General features: G+C 34.2%; 1 protein-coding gene across 1 annotated transcript; it reads left to right on the forward strand.

The window, feature by feature from the left end:
• The first annotated feature begins 312 nt into the window (after positions 1-312).
• On the forward strand, positions 313-18202 carry LOC130047248 (NSFL1 cofactor p47-like). The gene is made up of 11 exons (XM_056141868.1): positions 313-333; positions 561-1061; positions 1535-1659; positions 2389-2487; positions 5461-5541; positions 7213-7369; positions 9222-9331; positions 12898-13029; positions 13699-13839; positions 14741-14800; positions 17762-18202. Exons 1-11 carry the CDS (start codon positions 313-315, stop codon positions 17892-17894), a joined length of 1560 nt encoding a protein of 519 aa, XP_055997843.1. The 3' UTR covers positions 17895-18202.
• The last annotated feature ends 2201 nt before the right edge of the window (positions 18203-20403 follow it).

Raw genomic sequence — 20403 nt, forward strand, 5'->3', positions numbered from 1 at the left:
AGAGGAAGATGCCTATTATTTTTCAAGGTCAAAGGTCAAGGTTGCATTATCACTTAGTAGGAAAACCTTTTATGCAGTATACAAACCAAACTGTTGGGCTAGGACCATCAAACTTTGTACACATACACTTTATGCCAAGTGGATGATGTCTATTGTTTCTTAAGGTCAAAGTTGTAGTAGCAGGATGCAAACCAATTCGTTGGGGCAAGGACCATTAAACTTGGTACATATACATCTTATGCCAAGTGAAAATATTACAGAGAGTACATGATATGTCTTGTTTTTTCGATTCAAAGAAAGTGTCACACCCTGATGATTGCTGACTACTTGAAGGCAAGTTTTACATATCATGGTGTATGAAAAACGCCCTATATTAGCTTTTCACGGGTGTATTATGTACTATTGGCGGTACTCTTGTTATCTATACCGCAGTGATGGCATTATTCTTCCTGAGCACTGTGGGTGATCCTCATCATGTTTCAGCTGATGAAGCTAGAACAAATCATGTGACTCAAATGTGTAATTATTGGAGTGAGCTTGAAATTCTGGCTTAAACAAAGAGTGAAAGTTTTGAGAATAGTGTAAATGAAGTAAAGAATGAGAGGAATGGGAGTCAGAGTGAGAGTAGTGTAAATGAAGTAAAGAATGAGAGGAATGGGAGTCAGAGTGAGAATAGTGTAAATGAAGTAAAGAATGAGAGGAATGGGAGTCAGAGTGAGAATAGTGTAAATGAAGTAAAGAATGAGAGGAATGGGAGTCAGAGTGAGAATAGTGTAAATGAAGTAAAGAATGAGAGGAATGGGAGTCAGAGTGAGAATAGTGTAAATGAAGTAAAGAATGAGAGGAATGGGAGTCAGAGTGAGAATAGTGTAAATGAAGTAAAGAATGAGAGGAATGGGAGTCAGAGTGAGAATAGTGTAAATGAAGTAAAGAATGAGAGGAATGGGAGTCAGAGTGAGAATAGTGTAAATGAAGTAAAGAATGAGAGGAATGGGAGTCAGAGTGAGAATAGTGTAAATGAAGTAAAGAATGAGAGGAATGGGAGTCAGAGTGAGAATAGTGTAAATGAAGTAAAGAATGAGAGGAATGCGAGTCAGAGTGGAAGGATATGTAGTAGTAGAGAGCATGGAAATGAAGTTATGAGAGTGATTAGAAGATGGATGACAGACTGAAATAAATCAAGAGAAGAGATCGAGTTAATGAGATTCTGTTATAAAGTGAAATAGAAATGCACCAATATTTAAAGTAATTCATTTAAAATCCGTTTTGTTTGATATCTTTGTTCGGCTGAACCTGTGGCGAGTTCAAATTCTGACTAGTGTTTTAGGTATTATGTCTGATTTCACTGACTTCTAATCTAAAAGTATTACATTTTATCATCCTGTGGTTTCAGTAACTGATAATCTAAAAGTATTATATTTGATCAGCTTGTGGTTTCAATGACTGATAAATCTGAAAGAATTACATAGAGTATTGCATCTAATCAGCTTATTATTTCACTAACAGATAATCTATAATCCTTGCATCTGATCAGCTTGCAGTTGCCAGTTTCTATGAGCATGGAGATGATGACGATGTACAAATTGTGGAGGAAACAATTGCTAATGAAGATATAGCACAGCAACCCCCTCCCCAAAGAACTGGAGCCACAAAGTCAAGGTTAGCATCCTCCCTCTCGCTCAGGAAGAGAGTCACAGACAGAAATTCTGTATTCTTAACTAAAGCTAAATGAAAAGAGACATTTGTACAGAAATAACATTTATATTAAAACAACTTATTTTTCAAAGAAACGGCGACCAACTGGTCTATAGTGATTTATTCCTTTATTGTAGACTAGTTCATAGTTTCCTGTTTGTTGAAGATTTAAATTCATGGGAATGTCCCTATCACAAAAAAGGGGAAAAAAGCAAAACAATCTCAATAAAATTATTAATTTTACAGTAATTACTTACAGGGATTTTTAGGTCACCTGAGTAAACAGGTGACTTATTGCAAAGGTCTGCGTCCGTCATCGTACGTTGTCCTTCGTGCGTTAACAATTGAACAGTTTTAACGTCTTGATAACTAACATTCCAGTTCTTTTCAAATTTTGTATGAAGCATCTTTGGGACAAGGGGGACGTAAATTATAAATTTCAGGACTTCTGCACCACTGGGGCCGGAGGGAGGGGTAGGGCAAAAACTGTCAAAAACTGACAATTTTTCAGAAATATTTCCTCTACAACCACACTTGTTTAAGAAAAACTAAATGCATAGTGATGTAGAGCAGGAAGCCTCTACCAAAATTGTAAATTTTATGATCCCTGGGATAGAAGATCTGACCCCAAGGTCTGATAATGTACTCTTTTGTTGGTACATAAGAATTTCTCAATCATTTCATTTTTTTCAGCAGGTTTGGCACTATATCTGCTCTGACACAAAGTGACAGCGACAATTCTGATTCTGATGAGCAGGGACAGGCATTTTACGCAGGGGGCTCAGAACACAGGCAAGAAATCCATTTTTGTTGTTGTTATATGTCTAATTTTAAAGTTTATCACTTATGTTGAGACATCACCAGATGTAGGTGATGTGATACAACTTTTGACATTTTCATTGCACTCAAGGCCATAGCAGTGAAGGTTCATTATCCTACCAAAGCTTACTGGGACCTCTGTTTTTAAGGTCGTGTCTCAAAGTTTCATGACTTTCACATCTCATGGCAGGTGTATGGCAAAGGTACATTCACTACATTAAATGTCTTAGGTTTGATGCAGCACTGGGATAGAGAATCAAATCCAGAATCTCTTTTAGCTATCGATCTTAATTATATAATTATAGTGTTTCATTTTGATAATTTTACAGATATAAGATTTTAATTATAGTGTTTGATGCAGCACTGGGATAGAGAATCAAATCCAGAATCTCTTTTAGCTATCGATCTTAATTATATAATTATAGTGTTTCATTTTGATAATTTTACAGATATAAGATTTTAATTATAGTGTTTTATTCTGATTTCTTTACAGATAGATGTATATGATCTTATATCATACTGTCATTTAATTTCATTTATTATATTATAATTGTGTTTTATTGTTGCATTTGTCTTCTTACCCTTGTAAAGCACCTTAAAGTAATTTATTATGTCTCCACTTCAAAGGGGAGACATATTGTTTTTGCAATTTTTCTTCTTCTTCAACCAAATTTTGTCCAGGCCCTAACTAGAGAACCCTTTGACTTTAAGACTTCAAACTTGGAACATAAGGAGATGGTATGGAGGAGGGGTGCCTGCCCCCCAAAACTTTTGACCTTGACCCACTTATTAAGTCAAGGTCAATCTTTTACGTCAACATATAGTCCAGGCCAATAGCTGAGAACCCTTTGACATTACGATTTCAAACTTGGAACGTGGCAAGAGGACATAGATACAGCACCAAATTTTTTTTACCTTGACCCCTTCTTTCATTCAAGGTCAAATTAAGAAAAACATGAATAGACCATAACTTTAGAACCCTTTGACATTAAGACTTCAAACTTAGAATATGAGAAGGGGGAACGAGGAAAGGGAGAATTCCACCAAATTTTTTGATCTTGACCCATTTATAAAGTCAAGGTCAATTTTTTATGTCAAAATATAGTCCAGACCAAAAGCTGACTTGACAACCGTTTGACATTAAAACTTCAAACTTGGAATATGGAGAGATGATATGGAAGAGTGCATCAAAAATTTTGACATTGACCCCTTTCTTCATTCAAGGTCAAATTAAGAAAAACATGAATTAACCATAACTTTAGAACACTTTGACATGAAGACTTCAAACTTAGAATATGGGAAGGGGGAATGAGGAAAGGGGGAATTCCACCAAAATTTTTGACCTTGACCCATTTATAAAGTCAAGGTCAATTTTTTTTATGTCAAAATATAGTCCAGGCCAAAAGCTGACTTGACAACCGTTGACATTAAAATTTTAAACTTGGAATATGGAGATGTTATATGGAAGAAGGATGCACACCACAAACATTTTTGACCTTCATCCACTTCAGTGTCAAGGTCACTCTTTTACATCAAGACTATAACCTGAGAACTATTTGACATTAGGATTTCAAACTTACAACTTAGAAAGCAGATATTAGACAAGATGTACTGTACCAAAAATTTTGACCGTGACCCATTTCTTCATTCAAGGTCACTCTTTTACATCAAAGTCAAGACTATAACCTGAGAACCCTTTGATGTTAGGATTTCGAACTTACAACATGGAAAGCAGACATTAAGACAAGATGTACTGTACCAAAATTTTTGACCTTGACCTATTTCTTCCTTCAATGTCATGTTTTAAAAAAACTTTGATGATTTCAAAACTAAGATTTGATTGACATCAAGACTGCAAACTTGTAATATGGAAAGACAATATTGAGGAGGGGTGCACACCACCAACATTTTTTACCTTGACCTACTTACACTGTCAAGGTCACTCTTTTACATCAAAGTATAGTCCAGACCATAACCTGAGAACCCTTTGACATTAGGTTTTCAAACTTACAACATGGAAGGCAGATTTTAGACAAGATGTACTGTACCAATTTTTTTTTTACCTTGACCCATTCCTTGGAAAGCAGACATTAAGACGAGATGAGATCATGGTTAAATGCATTGCAGGAAATTTTTATCTTGACCCATTTCTGAAGCAAATCAAAATCATGTCTCCCTTTAACTAACTAATGATGTTGTGTTGGTCAATATGATTCAAGAAATAGGCAAAAAATGTGTTCATTTCTCAAGTAACTTGTTAACCCTTTAACATCAATACACCATTCTTAGGTGTAATATTGATGCAAGCCGTTGTTATTACCTCTTACGCTTGCACTCATTATTGTTGCCCCGGTTATTAGACAATCAAACTTTGAAGGGGAGACATTTTTTGTTGTTGTAAAAAAACAATACCCACTAGTTTTATATAAGGCACTACAGGGCTTGAAGCTAACTTGTTATATCACCAGTCCAGCTGGACTGATGGGGTATAATTTCAACCAGTCCGCAGAAAAATTTACAAGTCCAACAGAGTTTTCCAGAAATAATTAGACATATTTCGTTTTGATGTTATTAAAATGAAATTTTCCTCAATATGCCTCAGACAATATTGTAACACTTAAATGTGGGATTTATATTTACGAATCAGATTCATCTGCTATCTACAGATCGAAGCATGCCAAATGTGTGTATATAATTTCATAAGTATATTTTCCAAAATGATGCTTTAGAAAATTAACCAGTCCCATCGGACTGACCAAAACAAATGTCAGCCAGTCCGCCAGACTTTTAACCAGTCACAGACTGACAGGCATATGTTACAGGCAATGACATTAAGGGGAAATACTCGCTAAATGTGAGTTTAAAATTGAAATTGCGAGTAAAAAATCACAAGTGTGTGTACCTGTGAATGGAATACCGGTGAAGGATATGTCTTTTTCTCCACAGTGGACAACAAGTGTTAGGGCCACCAAAGAAAAAAGAAACTGGGAAGAAAATCGTGGATAGTCTCTTCAAATCAGCAAAAGAGTATGTACATAAAATGTCATGTTTCACTTTGTATGAATTAGATTCATCAAAGATAAAGGAGATACATTGCATCATTAATGCTGGCTTGTTAAACATTTATTTATATTTCTATAACATTGCATCATTAATGCTGGCTTGTTAAACATTTATTTATATTTCTATAACATTACATCTTTAATGCTGGCTTGTTAAACATTTATTTATATTTCTATAACATTGCATCATTAATGCTGGCTTGTTAAACATTTATTTATATTTCTATAACATTGCATCATTAATGCTGGCTTGTTAAACATTTATTTATATTTCTATAACATTGCATCATTAATGCTGGCTTGTTAAACATTTATTTATATTTCTATAACATTGCATCATTAATGCTGGCTTGTTAAACATTTATTTATATTTCTATAACATTGCATCATTAATGCTGGCTTGTTAAACATTTATTTATATTTCTATAACATTGCATCATTAATGCTGGCTTGTTAAACATTTATTTATATTTCTATAACATTGCATCATTAATGCTGACTTGTTAAACATTTATTTATATTTCTATAACATTGCATCATTAATGCTGGCTTGTTAAACATTTATTTATATTTCTATAACATTGCATCATTAATGCTGGCTTGTTAAACATTTATTTATATTTCTATAACATTGCATCATTAATGCTGGCTTGTTAAACATTTATTTATATTTCTATAACATTGCATCATTAATGCTGGCTTGTTAAACATTTATTTATATTTCTATAACATTGAATCATTAATGCTGGCTTGTTAAACATTTATTTATTTTTCTATAACATTGCATCATTAATGCTGGCTTGTTAAACATTTATTTCTTTTTCTATACTACATTTTCAGCTCACATGAGCTGAAAGTTCAAATGAGCATTTCTGATCACCCATTGTCCGTTTTTTGTCGGACCAACATATTTGAAAAAATTTTAAGAGCTTAAAGATTTATGAGCTTATTAACACATACGTTGTTCATGAAATTAACTCCTAAGTTGGCATTGGGCAATTATCTTAACTCATAAAACTTGCCCACAAGTTATGCATCCATGATTTAAGAGTTATTAACTCCTAAGCTGGGGCTGGGTAATTAATTTAACTCATAAAACTAGTCTATAGCCATGAACAAGTGACACATCCATTATTAAGAGTTAGATTTCTAACTGATATATGCCTCACAAACAGTAACTGAGTAAATTCATAGGCAAATATTAGGAGCTTAACTCCTAATTCTTTAGTAACTTGCAAGTTTGAGTTGGGCAATTTTTTTTATCTCATAACTCTCAGATTATAGCACGGACCCATCTGTCTGTCTGTTTGGCTACATTACATTAAGCATGCTAGGATTTTGAGCCTTGAAGTCATGCTTTCTGGGTGTTTTACTCTGGGAAAGAATATATTAGCCAAATTTTATGAAGTAAATGTGATGGACAATTTTGATACGTATTACATATAAAATAAATGTGATGGACAATTTCAACACATCTTACATTTGAAATAAATGTGGACAATTTCAACTCATATCACATATGAAATAAATGTGAATGATGGACAATTTGACACATATTACATATGAAATAGATGTGATGGACAATTTCAACATGTATTACATGTATGTATGAAGTAAATATTATGGACAATTTCAGACATGGTGCAGAAGAAATCGGTGGAGAAGGGTCTCAGTCACAGGCACCAGGAGGCAGTCGCTTTGCATTTCGTGGTGCTGGATACAAACTGGGGGAGACAGAGGATGACCCAGTCAGTATGGTCCAAGGGAAACCCATGGAGACCGAGAAAAGACAGGTAATAAAGGGGAATAATCATGGGCAACTTAATTGAATAAGCATGCTTTGGAGACAGACTGATAGGCACTGCAAGCCTGGAAAATATAGAACTGCATGAGAGTTGTTCGACAAGTGTTTGGATTTGCAAATTTTTGGGAGCATATATATTTGATATGGTAAAATGATGTAGATTTCTTTAATCAGGATGGGAATTTGAATGTGACATTATTTAGTATGGGATAGTGTTGCTTGGCATAATTAAATGACATTATTTAGTATAGGCTGGTGTTTCATGGCTTCTCGTTTCATCAGTTCATTCTTGATTGAAGATGATTAAATAGTAAATTAAGGCACGCCAACATCAGTTAAAGGGAGAAAATCGATAGTATTTGCTGAGTGGATTTACTTTAAATTCAGGACAGTTTTAACATTGGATACTATTAGGGCTGTTCCAGAAATGATCAAATGGGGGGGGGTCGGGCGGCAAACGATATTTTTTTGTGTGGGTGGTCGTATTTTTTCATATTTTAATTGGTCCGTGGTTGGACTGTTAAAAAAATATTTATTATGGGTAGTGGGTAGTTTCTATTGTTTTATTTTGTGCCACGTGGGTGTTGAGTTTTCAGAATATTTTTATTGTCGCTCTTGTCGTGTTGGTTACAAAACGTCGGAGGGGAAATTGAAAACGTGCTTTCGAAATGCGAAATCGGAAGTAACATAGAACTATTCGAGTTGTCGCTCTTTGCAGCGCATAACTTTCCATTACGGGACAGTTGGTAAAATGGGTAGTAAAAACCGGGCCGGGCCGGGTCAGATCACCTTCGTAATCCGCATTTATTAGTTTTCTTCGTTGATATGTCATTGTTTCTTTTGAAACTTACGCTACCCATTTTACCAACCTGAAATAAACAAATGTTGATATTTTCACAGTGAAGTAAAATTATGCCGTAATTTTTGTAGCGAAGAGCCAATGTATCATCCAGATTATGATTAAGAAGTTTTACACCAAACGAAAATAAAATAACGAAGAAAACTTAAAAATTCGGATTACGAAGGTGATCTGACCCGGCCCGGCCCGGTTTTTACTACCCATTTTACCAACTATCCCATTACGGCACTCTTCAAATTACAGGTGCGTTCAGTAGGGTCCCTTTGGACGTGATGGCGGCGAACTCTGTTCGTAGATTATTACAGTTTACAGGGAATATTTTGAAACCAATAGGTATTCCGTTTTCTAATAAAAATAGGCAAACCTTAGTTGATTTATACGAGGGTACCGATGCATTATATTTATCAGTCGGTGTGATGGTGATAGAGGCCTCCGGGCGCGGGCTCCATTAGAAGACGAACGATTCGTGGAAAAACATATCCATACCCATTTCATGATAATAGCATCGTTTGGACTCCCAATCTTTCCAACATTCCCGCCATAGATGCCTTTGATTGTTGATGTGACATCGTTTCTTCAGAACTACTGTGATACAATGTCGCACAGGCATTACCGACTAGAATGTTTGTCCCGAAAACCTCGCGAGATTTGTACCGTTTTCATTTTTAAAAATATTTTTGTGGTGGGTCTGGTTAGTTTGTTTTTTTATTAGATGGGTCATTGTAAAATGAGTTTATTAATTTGATGGGTCATGGGGTAATTTTTTATTTTTTTTTTATGGGTGCTTGGTATATACAAAAGGTGCCTTCCGACCCCCCCATGTATTTATTTCTGGAATAGCCCTAATTTAATAAGACTGGCTTTATACACTAGAATTTAATATTTTAAAAAATCTTGAGGAGACGAAGCAAACATTTTAAGAAAATTTGTGCATATATATATACATGATTTCATGATATGAAATACATTTCTGTTGTTACAGGTTGATATGGTACTAAAATTATGGAAGAATGGATTCAGTATAGATGATGGCCCTTTGCGTGATTTTCACGATCCAGCAAACAAAGAGTTTCTAGATGCTGTATCCAGAGGGTCAGTTTATCAGTGTCTTTCTTTTCTGTAACAATGACTTCGAACAAAGTTTTAGAATTATTGGCTGTTAGTAGATGTGATATTTAGAATTATTGTTTACTCTGTCAGAGGTAATATTTAGATTTATTATATACAGTGAAACTTCTCTAAACCGGCTGGCTCTCGGACCGGAAAAAACAGCCGGTTTGGAGGGGTGGCTGGTATACCGAGAATTTAGCAATTATAGACATTTTATCTCAATATTCACAAAGTAGGTACTGTTCACTTTGATCTGGTGATCTATGATTAAATATCGGTGGAGATTAAATTAGTCCACTTGTACCTAAAGATAATTATGAACTACAAGAAATATTCTCGCTGAAATCATCTAATTTTAAACTGAAAATCTATAACAGGATACATAAAGAGAACACAGAGGCCTATTATTGGAATTCCTCTTACCTATAAAAACTATGTTTACATTCATCGCTTATGTCATTAACAATTTTGTTTTGACGTTTTTATAAAAAGTACAGTCGTAAATATGAAATTGTAATTTGAATATTTCTTTGGAATTTTAAGTCTATGGAAACCAAGAAAATTAATCTATTTTTTAATAATTATCATTAACAGTCATGGGTTTGTTCTTTATTAACTACCGCTTATATCCATACCATAGTATGGTGAAACAATATGGCGTTTGATACTGTAATCATTCATTATGTTCCTAACTGTTTTTTTTACATGTTGTACAGAATTTGGAAAGGTCTCTTGGATTAGCTAAGTGTCAATTAACACCCTTGACAGCACAAGTACAATAGAAATTAAAGAGGCCACTAGTGTTTTTAGCTCACCTGAACCGAAGGTTCAAGTGAGCTTTTCTGATCACATTTTGTCCGGCGTCCGTCTGTCTGTCTGTCTGTCCGTCTGTCTGTAAACTTTTCACATTTTCATCTTCTTCTCATGAACCACTGGGCCAATTTCAACCAAACATGGCCAAAAGCATCCTTGGGTGAAGGGATTTCAAGTTTGTTCAAATGAAGGGCCATGTCCCTTTCAAAGGGGAGATAATCACAAAAATGCAAAAATAGGGTGGGGTCATTTAAAAATCTTCTCAAGAACCACTGGGCGAGAAGAGCTGAAATTTACCTGAAAGCTTCCTGACATATTCAGATTTAAGTTTGTTCAAATCATGGCCCCCGGTGGTAGGATGGGGCCACAAGGGGGTCAAAGTTTTACATACAAATATATAGGGAAAAACTTTAAAAATCTTCTTCTCAAGAACCACTAAGCCAGAAAAGCTGAGATTTACATGAAAGCTTCCTGACATAATGCAGATTCAAGTTTGTTCAAATCATGGGCCCTTTGGGTTGGATGGGGCCACAATAGGGGATCAAAGTTTTACAAACAAATATATAGGAAAAATCTTCTTCTCAAGAACCACTGAGCCAGAAAAGCTGATTTTTACATGAAAACTTTCTGACATAGTGCAGATTCAAGTTTGTTCAAATTATGGCCCCCGGGGGGTAGGATGGGGCCACAAGTGGTGGTGGGGGGGGGGGGGGGGGGTCAAAGTTTTACTTACAAATATAGGAAAAAGCTTTAAAAATCTTCTTCTCAAGAACCATTGGGCCAAAGAAGTTGACATTTACATGAAAGCTTTCTGACATAGTGTAGATTCAAGTTTGCAAAGGGTAGTTTGGGCCATAATAGGGACTAAGGTTTTACATGCAAATATACATGGAAAGTCTTCAGATATGGGCCAAGGTGACTCAGGTGAGCGATGTGGCCCATGGGCCTCTTGTTCACACCTCCATTGGATAATTTCCCACCTGGTCCATCAGTCAATTTGCACACCTGGACGATTTTGATCAACCTCTGGCCAAAATTTTCTTGTCTTCAAAATTATTGGCTGCCTTAGTAGATGTGATATTTAGAATTATTGCCTACTCTGTAAGGTGAAATATTTAGAATTATTAACTGTTTTATCAGATGTGATATTTTAGAATTATTGCCTACTCTGTCAGAGGTAATATTTAGATTTATTGGCTACTTTATGAGATGTAATATTTAGAATTATTGCCTACTCTGTCAGATGTGATATTTCAAATTATTGGCTGCTTTAGGAGATGTGATATTTTGAATTATTGCCTACTCTGTAAGGTGAAATATTTAGTATTAGCTGTTTTATCAGATGTGATATTTCGAATCATTGCCTTCTCTTCCAGATATGATATTTAAAATTATTGTCTGCTTTAGTAGATATGATATATAGAATTATTGCCTACTCTGTAAGGCATAATATTATACAATTATGGACTGTTTATCAGGGAGACATCACAAATTATCAGGTCTGAGTAGGGTTATCACCCGAGGGCGCATAGGCGCCCGAGGGTGATAACCCTACTCAGACCTGATAATTTGTGATGTCTCCTTGATAAACAGTCCATAATAGTTTTATTATCCTGAAGAATTTGAATGTTAAAAAAACTATCACACATTTATTGACTTTTACCATGTATCTTTTTTATCTAAAATTTCAACAAATTCGTAATAACTTTCTCTGCAGAAAATTCTGATAACTTTTCAATAGTTTTAGAGAGAAAGCTTTCAATTGTGACGTCGCAGTAGAATGACGCAAAAACATAACGTCAAACGTAAATATTTCATAACATATTTCAAGACAAAAACGTAAACATCAAGTGAAATGCAAAATTGCATTAAAATGGAAATGTTATTTTTTCTCGATTATTATTTTCAATTATTTTTTGATAGAACTTTCTCGCTTGTGCCATTAGAAGTTATGTTCTAGAGGGAGACAACACAGTTGTCACCCTGCACGTGAGGGAGACATCACAAATTGTCTCCCTCCACGTGACCAGCCTTGACCAATGAAATTGACTGTATTATTCTGAAGGATAATAATTATAATAATTAGTGGCTGTTTTATCAGATGTGATATTATAGGGTTATTGAACTTATATTGGTGAATATTGGCACGAGTTGGTTGTCAAAATGCACGAGCTTGCGAGTGCATTTTGACAGCCAACAATTTTGTGAATGTGTACATAATTTATGTACGGTAAAGCATTTTGTTTAAATAAATGAATATAATATAAAGTACTGCCCTGTCAGATTCGGAGGACTGTCATCTGCCATTTTGGCTTGTTTACGTCGTTACGGTAACATCAATATTGAACGCTCATACTCGGAATGTTTCTGGTGCACACAATTTACGCAGTGCAAAGTTAGTATTCAAATTGAATAAATTCTTAATAGGATATTGAACACCAACATTCTCTAGTTTTTAAGCAGATTTTATAATAGACTATTTATTAGCTATATAATAATTAGAATTAGTGCCTACTCTGTCAGACATAATGTTTAAAATTATTGGCTGCTTTATATTCAGAATTATTACATTCTCTCTCTGATTTGATATTTAGAATTATTGACTGCTTTATCGGATGTGATATTTAAAATTATTGCCTATTCTTTCAGATTTAATATTTAAAATAGACTGCTTTATTGGATGTGATATTTTGAATTATTGGCTGTGTAATTGGATGTAATATTTTTTGCTACAGGGAGGTTCCAAGGGAGCTGATCAGTCGAGGGAAGGAAGTTAATTTAAACATGGAAGATCATCGGACAGAGGACTATGTCCAACCCAAAGTCTCACTCAAACCTTTCACAGGGGCTGGTCACATGTTAGGAAGGTATGGTTTCCAGTATGTCATTGAACTGAGTAAGGCATTTGTGTGTGTGTCGGATGTGTTAAATGTCATTTCTGGATTTTATTTTACCGCGGTAACAGGCTGTCCAGCGGCCCTAAAATACGTTAAAAATCCTAAATTTTTGGAAGTTTTGCTAAAATGCCTGTAAAAATGTTAAATTCAAGGGGAAATCCTTTAAATGGCCCTAATTTTCCCTGTCTATTCCTATTTTTAAAAAAAATATATTTCTATTCTAGCAATTTTGAAAATGCATTCAAACTAAATTTGACCAGGGAATCCATGTGTCAAGCTGTTTATTGCTTGTGATTTGGTGACAAAGATGTGACTATTAAGGTTATAGCCAATAATAGCTGGAAGACGCCCTTCCTGCACGGAGAGTATTTTTGTGAGTTTCTTTATTGTCAAAATTGCAAAAGTTAGACAATTTAAATGTCTAAAACTGCCCTAATTTAATTATGAAATTCCTAATTTTAGCCCTAAATTTTTGTAATTATAGACCCAAAATTAGCCCTTATTTTTTGTCAGAGAGTGCTGGACAGCCTGTATTTAACTTGATGAGTATAAATGTAACTATGATATTATGTGATCCATGTTAAGATCACAATATCAGGTTTGAACAGTGTGACAATTTTCTATTTTTTTCTCTCTCAGTCCAGCGCCATCTGTAGTAAAATCTCCAGGGAACACCTCCAGTAGTTCAGGATCTTCAGAGGAAACTGCTAAACAAAGGGTCAAGGTCGATGACAAGTCCCCAACAACCAACCTGCAAGTCAGACTGGCAGATGGTTCAAGGTCAGTATTACAGAGTGTAACTATGATCAGTGATATTGAATGTGTAATAAATCAGCAGAGTTTCATAAAACTAAACTATTTGATATGTGTAATGATGTGTTGGTATTGTAAAATGTTGACTAATGTAACAAACGATTACAGTTCTAGTGTACAATTGTTAAGAAAAATCTGAAAACCCATGTTGTACTTAGATATATAATCATCACTAAGTTAACTGGAATAGAGCATCCAGCAGTTAAGAAAAGCCTTTCTCATCTTGTATACAAGTCTCCATTCTTTGCTGCATGTACAGGTGGTGAATGTTAAACGACAAAGAATTTATTTCTGATTTTATTTTTGCCTCGATGGCATAATTTGTTGCAATGTGCTGTTCATCCTTAAATTTTTGTAAAGGTTTTTTTGGTATCAGAGTAAGATCTATGCTACATGTATGTTTGTGAATATCCTGTCAATGATTGTTTAATTAAATGATTTTGAATGTTTTGACAATGAAATATACATGTACAGTAGCTTCTTCAGCTTTTTTCAAATTAAAACATTTGAATTGATTGAAGTCAAACGAACTTGAAGAGATTTATAGACATTGCAGTACATTTTTGTCCCCCACCACAACGCGGAAGGGGACATAGAAATACCAATGTCTGTGCGTCCCACTTGACTTTGTGGACGCAACTCCTCTGAAACTGCTCAACGGAATTTGATCAAATTTTGTAGGATTGTTACTTTGTTAGTCACTATATGTAGTTGATCATATTCCACCACAATTTTGATTCTACAAATGTTACAGGAATTATGGGACTTTTGTGCTTCAACTTTTTTTGCAGCTGTGGGGGACATGGCTATGTGTAGCAATCTTGTTAATTTTTCTTTTTATTATGATGTGTATGCAATTTCATTTCAGATTAGTGATAAAGTTGAATCATACACACAGAATCAGCGACATCAGGAATTACATAACAATGTATCCTTTGAATTAGGAGAATATTACATATAGTTATATATTAGTCATTAGTTCTTTCTTTTTCCTAGAAATCCAAATTCCCAATTTTACCCCCTGCCCTCCACATCAGACTTTTTGTGCATCTGTGACTCTGGTGTTAGATAGCACTGGCGTCTTTTCCCAGCTTATTATGATGTCTCTTTGTCTGTATTTCACTATCAAGTATTTTTTATCCGAAAACGTGAGGAGGAAGTGACACAGGATTAGTTTACATGTACAAAGATGATCTCTGTTCTACTTTTCATCTGCAGGGACTTGCTTTGTACGAGACCCTATACATGTGTCACTAAAATTTTTATATAGAACTTGGATCGAAATGTTCATCATATTGGCATTAAAATTATTCTTGCATATATTCATTACATCATTGGTTACAACAGATTTCTTGTCATTAAACATTGTTTTAAGAAGAACTATAGAATGGGCCTTTTATTCCCAGTTTCATAAATCTAATTTGGTCTTCAGTTTTACTCCCTTACAAAATATTGATGGACTCAACCCAAAACTTTGGGAGGAAAGGATTTTGATTTACTGGTGTTACAACATCCTTTGTTTGGCATGAAGAGAGATAGAAGTCTTTATCTAATACGTGTGGTGTATATTGAAAGTGAGATAAAGCATTAGCTTTATCACACGCCCGTTTGATAAAGCACTTCCGGTCCGAACTACTTTTGACACTGTCCCCGCTTGGATGACATATTTTTTGTTTTTATTTAGAATTTCTTTATAGCAAAATTAAAATGTTGCCCCCACTGACATAATGCAAGTTACCGGCCACCAAAATGCCAACTCGGTCTGTAACTAGAAAATTACGATCAGAAAACAAAAATATGTGCACACTATTATCATCAACAAGGAATTGACGGCCTACTGGACAAGCCTAATCAAAAGTACCTCGACATGCTGCGGTACCAAGTATTCGCAAGCACAGTCTCTTTTTTTCTGGAGCATATTAGCCTAAAGTGTAACAAATCTCAACAGCCTTAGGCCTACTTACTAGGCCAGGCTAGGCCTATTTTAAGTGCCTTGGCTCAGGATTTCCTCTCGCCCTTAGATCCAAAGAAACTACGTAAATAAAATCCAAATGCACAAACACTTCTATTTTCATTGTAAACTGTTGAACATTCTAATAACGTTGCATTAAAATATGACTTTCATTGATCGTTATTACACGTTTATTTCAAAACGACGACATAAAACTTTTATCAGAAGGTCGGGCCTAGGTCAAAAAATAAATTCTCGGTCAATAGTTGTTACTTTGTTGGAATGGCAAAACCATTTTTAATTATAAACTATAATCCCAAAACAATTTTCATCCATGGTTTCTTTAATAAAAATGACCATTTGTACAGTATATTAATGGTTTATAAGCGCACTATTTTTTCCCCACGTAAGACGGACAGATTAAGCACGACGTCTGAGCCATGGATTCAAAACAAATTCAATCAGCTGTTTCTACCATACTGGGGATCATCTCAAAATTAAGTGAAAAGAAGACGTATGAGATAAATAGAACATCTATAATTGTGTATTTTGATATTTGGTTTATCCAACTCGTTGATATGGTATATTTATTTGCTCGGCAAGCCTCGTGAATAAAACCAAATATCAAAACACGCAATATAGATATCCTCTATCTATCAGTGACTTGAAGACTTGCACTGTCTAATATTTACCTCTTTTAATATATAATAGCACCCGCCCATTACCCATAATATGAGAGACCATTAGGTTACTAACAATAATAAGCCAGTCCAGTTTATTGTTATGAAATGTAGGTGTCGTGAATATGTGTAACAATATATTCGGTAAGAGATGGTGCAAGTTACTACACCTGTTTCAAAAGCCACAACCATCGGAAACGTTTGTTGTATTCTGTGTAGAATGTTATTAACAATTTTGTTGTTAAAATTTGCCTTCATTTGAATAAAGAACAAGGTATGATTGTATACATAAAAAGGCCCAAAAATTTTCCCTCTATAGAATGTGTCTGGAATTAACCTTAATCAGCATTTTAAGAAAGCAAAATATATGCCAGGTATACTATGTCAACAAAATCAGAATGATATTCCTAAATGGATAGCATTATGACATCATGAATAAGACATTTCCCGCCTTTTTCTCAAAATAAGCCTGAAAACTGTCAAATGTCATACAGATTATTGCTCAGGAAAAGATGTGCGCATTTGTCGAGCAAAATGAAAATGATATATTTTGTGTATTATTTTAAGATGAAAAACATGCTTGAATATGAATTTGCTCGACACATGCGCTGTATGTTTTCCGAAAGGAAAACCACCAGAATTTGTTGATATTTTCATTGAAAATGGCATTTTTTGCAATTTTATGCCAACTTCAAGCTCTCATCATATGACAAATCAAACTGAGCGAATTTTGGGTTTGCTAATCTATTCTTTATTTGAATGCCAGGGTTTGAGCTCCAAGTGAAATCATCGATATTTTGGGCCAGATGACTTTAGAAACTGTACCTACTTCTTTGTGAAATCACATGGGCTCTACGAACACATTGTATTTATGTAGTGCCTGAAATCTTTAGATACATGTACCAGTCATGGCAGTGCATGCTTTAGTAACATTGGAAATAAAATCTTTATCTACATGTAGTTGTTATGAGAGGTGTCAGCCTTATCACAGTGATTCATCACACATTACAATATCACAGTGATTCATCACACATTACAATATCACAGGGATTCATCACACATTACAATATCACAGGGATTCATCACACATTACAATATCACAGTGATTCATCACACATTACAATATCACAGTGATTCATCACACATTACAATATCACAGTGATTCATCACACATTGCAATATCACTGATTCATCACACATTACAATATCACAGTGATTTATCACACATTACAATGTTTTGCCTTAACTCGGTGTCCAGCGCCCGTCCAGAGTACGCCTCATCCAACTTTGTCCTGTTGACGACTTTTCCAAACAAAGAACTCTCAGATGAAAGTCAAAATTTAGCAGATGCTAAACTCTTAAATGCAGTTATTGTGCAAAGATTAAAGTGAACTTGGACACTCTTGACTTGATGCTAATAGTTTGAGTTAACTCCCTTAGGTACGAGGTCGTATCCAACATACCGAAACAGTTTAGCTTTATTTATTCTTTGGAATTTGTATCATATTACATCTTGAACATTCATTTAGAGTATACATTATGTAATTTTTTTTATCAAAACGATAATAGACTTACACGGAAATTTGTTTGAAAGAACTGAAGTTTGAAGCTGGTTTGTAGATTATTTGTTTATAGCAATTGTTGTCTCAAATCATGATGAGAATCATGAAAATAAACTTGTTGAAGACTAGAAACATCATCAGTGTTTTCTTTGGTTATTTTCCTGGTTACAATTTTTCTTCTAGGCTTGTGTGCTGTAAAGAGGTTGCAACTGAGTTTTGTAGTATTGTCAACTTTTGTGTATGTTACTTTTTAATTTCTACATGGAAGGGGATTTATGAAATTAAGAAGAAAACTTTGGATCATAGTACTTGTTATTAAGCTACATGATGTTGAACTTGACCTATTTACATAACTTCCCTTTCCATTTATTTCCATAAACTAGTTTTATTTGTTGGCGTCAACACAATATAAGCAATACAAATCATTTAGTATTTATTGTCTTGATGAAATTCAGGCAATTTTGATTGCCCGAAAATTGGTTTGATATCTACATCAAAGAAAACCTGATTTTGACTTCATGTTGTCTATTTGATAGACCATATGAATTTGAAAACAAAATCCATGTTTTAAAATATTTAAATGACAAGAAATGAATCTCGATTCTTTTCTTGATGGTAGTATCATACAGGCTGTCCAGCACTTGTTAACAAAAAAATTTGGGCTCATTTTAGGGATACAATTCAGAATTTTTTTTTTAGGAATTTTATAAATAATTTAGGAGTTTAAAATATTCAAATGGTCTACCTTTGGAAATTTGACAATAGAGAAACTCACAAAAATACTTAAGTAGAGGAAGGACATCTTCCAGGGTTCCATTTTCACAGCCGTTATTGGCTATCTTAAAGAGTAACATCTTTGTCACAGTCACAACCAATAAATGAGTTTGAGACATGGATCCACTGCTCAACTGCCTTTCACTATTAAGATCTGCAAACACACTTATTAGTATGGATGCAGTTTTAAAATCACTACAGAAGCAATATAAAAATTATTTTTTTAGCAAATCTTAGGAATTTTAGGGCTGCTGGACAGCCTGCATCATAAAGAAAATTGGATGGAAAACATTTTCATCAATGCCATACACATATTGATGGAAGTTTTTTGTCCAATTTTCCCTACAATACCTCCATCAAGAATAGCACAAGATTCCTTTCTTAAATCGATCATTACATCAAATTGATACATTTCTAACAATATAGATAAAAAAAAGTTTTATGCTAGTAGATTAAAAATCAAGGATGATCTTGTGCTCATCATTATTACAGAAAATATATAGAATTTGAGAGTTCAAAAGAACATGCATGTACTAGGAGTATTGTCAGTTTTTCAAACTGCACACAAGTTCCAAAGTCTTGGCTTGAGCTTTAAAATGTGGGAAATATGGATCATATGTTTGAATTATTGGCCAAAACACTAACTTTTCGTACTGTATTTTCAGTAAAACTATGATATAGCGAATTTCTGCGGACATTCTATAAAAATTCGTTATAAGCGCAATTCGCTATACATTTATAGCGAATTCATAATTCAAATATAACGAATTCGTTATAAAACTTATTTGTTCTACATGTACATCAGTTGTACAAGAAAGCGGCAATTGATATTCTTGCGTTTGTATTGTCTCTAAGAGAACTTAAAGCCTATATATTTTCGAGAAGAAATATTTTGTACAAAAATACACATTATTTATATATGATAATTTATCTTGATTGATTATTAAGTCACGCAAGAACATGTCGAGAGAAAAAATGTAAACAAAAGTATGCGCAATACATACATGTACAAACAGTCTATTGCAGTTGTCATTTATTGTTGCTTTACACAAATAAAGGAGTGTATGATAAAATAAATGCAATCAAATTTCAAATTTGATTAGCGAGAATAGTAAACAATACCGACGCTAAACGTATGTGTAAGTATTGCTTTGCATTAACAACCTTTTTTGAAAAAATACAAACAGAAATTTCGTAACAAGTGTGGATCCTTTATGGCAATGGAAAACCATTTTTAAAAATCGCAAGTTTAAAATGAAAAAAATAAATTTGTTATGAAAGGTGATTTATACGTTCATTTTTAATTCAAGGGTAATAGGAATTTACTTCGTTATATCCGTAAATTTGCTATATCCGTGTTTGTTATAAACGCAGATTTTTATATAGAATATATAAAGAATTTCCCAGGGAAATCGATTTCACTTCGCTATAGCCGTAATTTCGCTATATACGTGTTCGCTATATTTGAGTTTTACTGTAATTTCAAATAAATTAATGTAGATGTTTATAAGAATCTGTGCTCTGTTTGGAAAAAAAATTATCAATCAAAGGTAATGAATTTACA

Source organism: Ostrea edulis, chromosome 6 (assembly GCF_947568905.1).
Source record: "Ostrea edulis chromosome 6, xbOstEdul1.1, whole genome shotgun sequence".
Lineage (NCBI taxonomy): Eukaryota > Metazoa > Mollusca > Bivalvia > Ostreida > Ostreidae > Ostrea > Ostrea edulis.

What these genes read in the sequence shown, in the direction of transcription:
- LOC130047248 (XM_056141868.1), top strand. Translation starts at nt 313, where the DNA reads ATGATTGCTGACTACTTGAAG. An exon ending in TGGAGACCGAGAAAAGACAG is followed by an intron (nt 7,370 to 9,221) that starts GTAATAAAGGGG and finishes CTGTTGTTACAG; the next exon opens with GTTGATATGGTACTAAAATT. An exon ending in ATCAGGAATTACATAACAAT is followed by an intron (nt 14,801 to 17,761) that starts GTATCCTTTGAA and finishes CTCGGTGTCCAG; the next exon opens with CGCCCGTCCAGAGTACGCCT.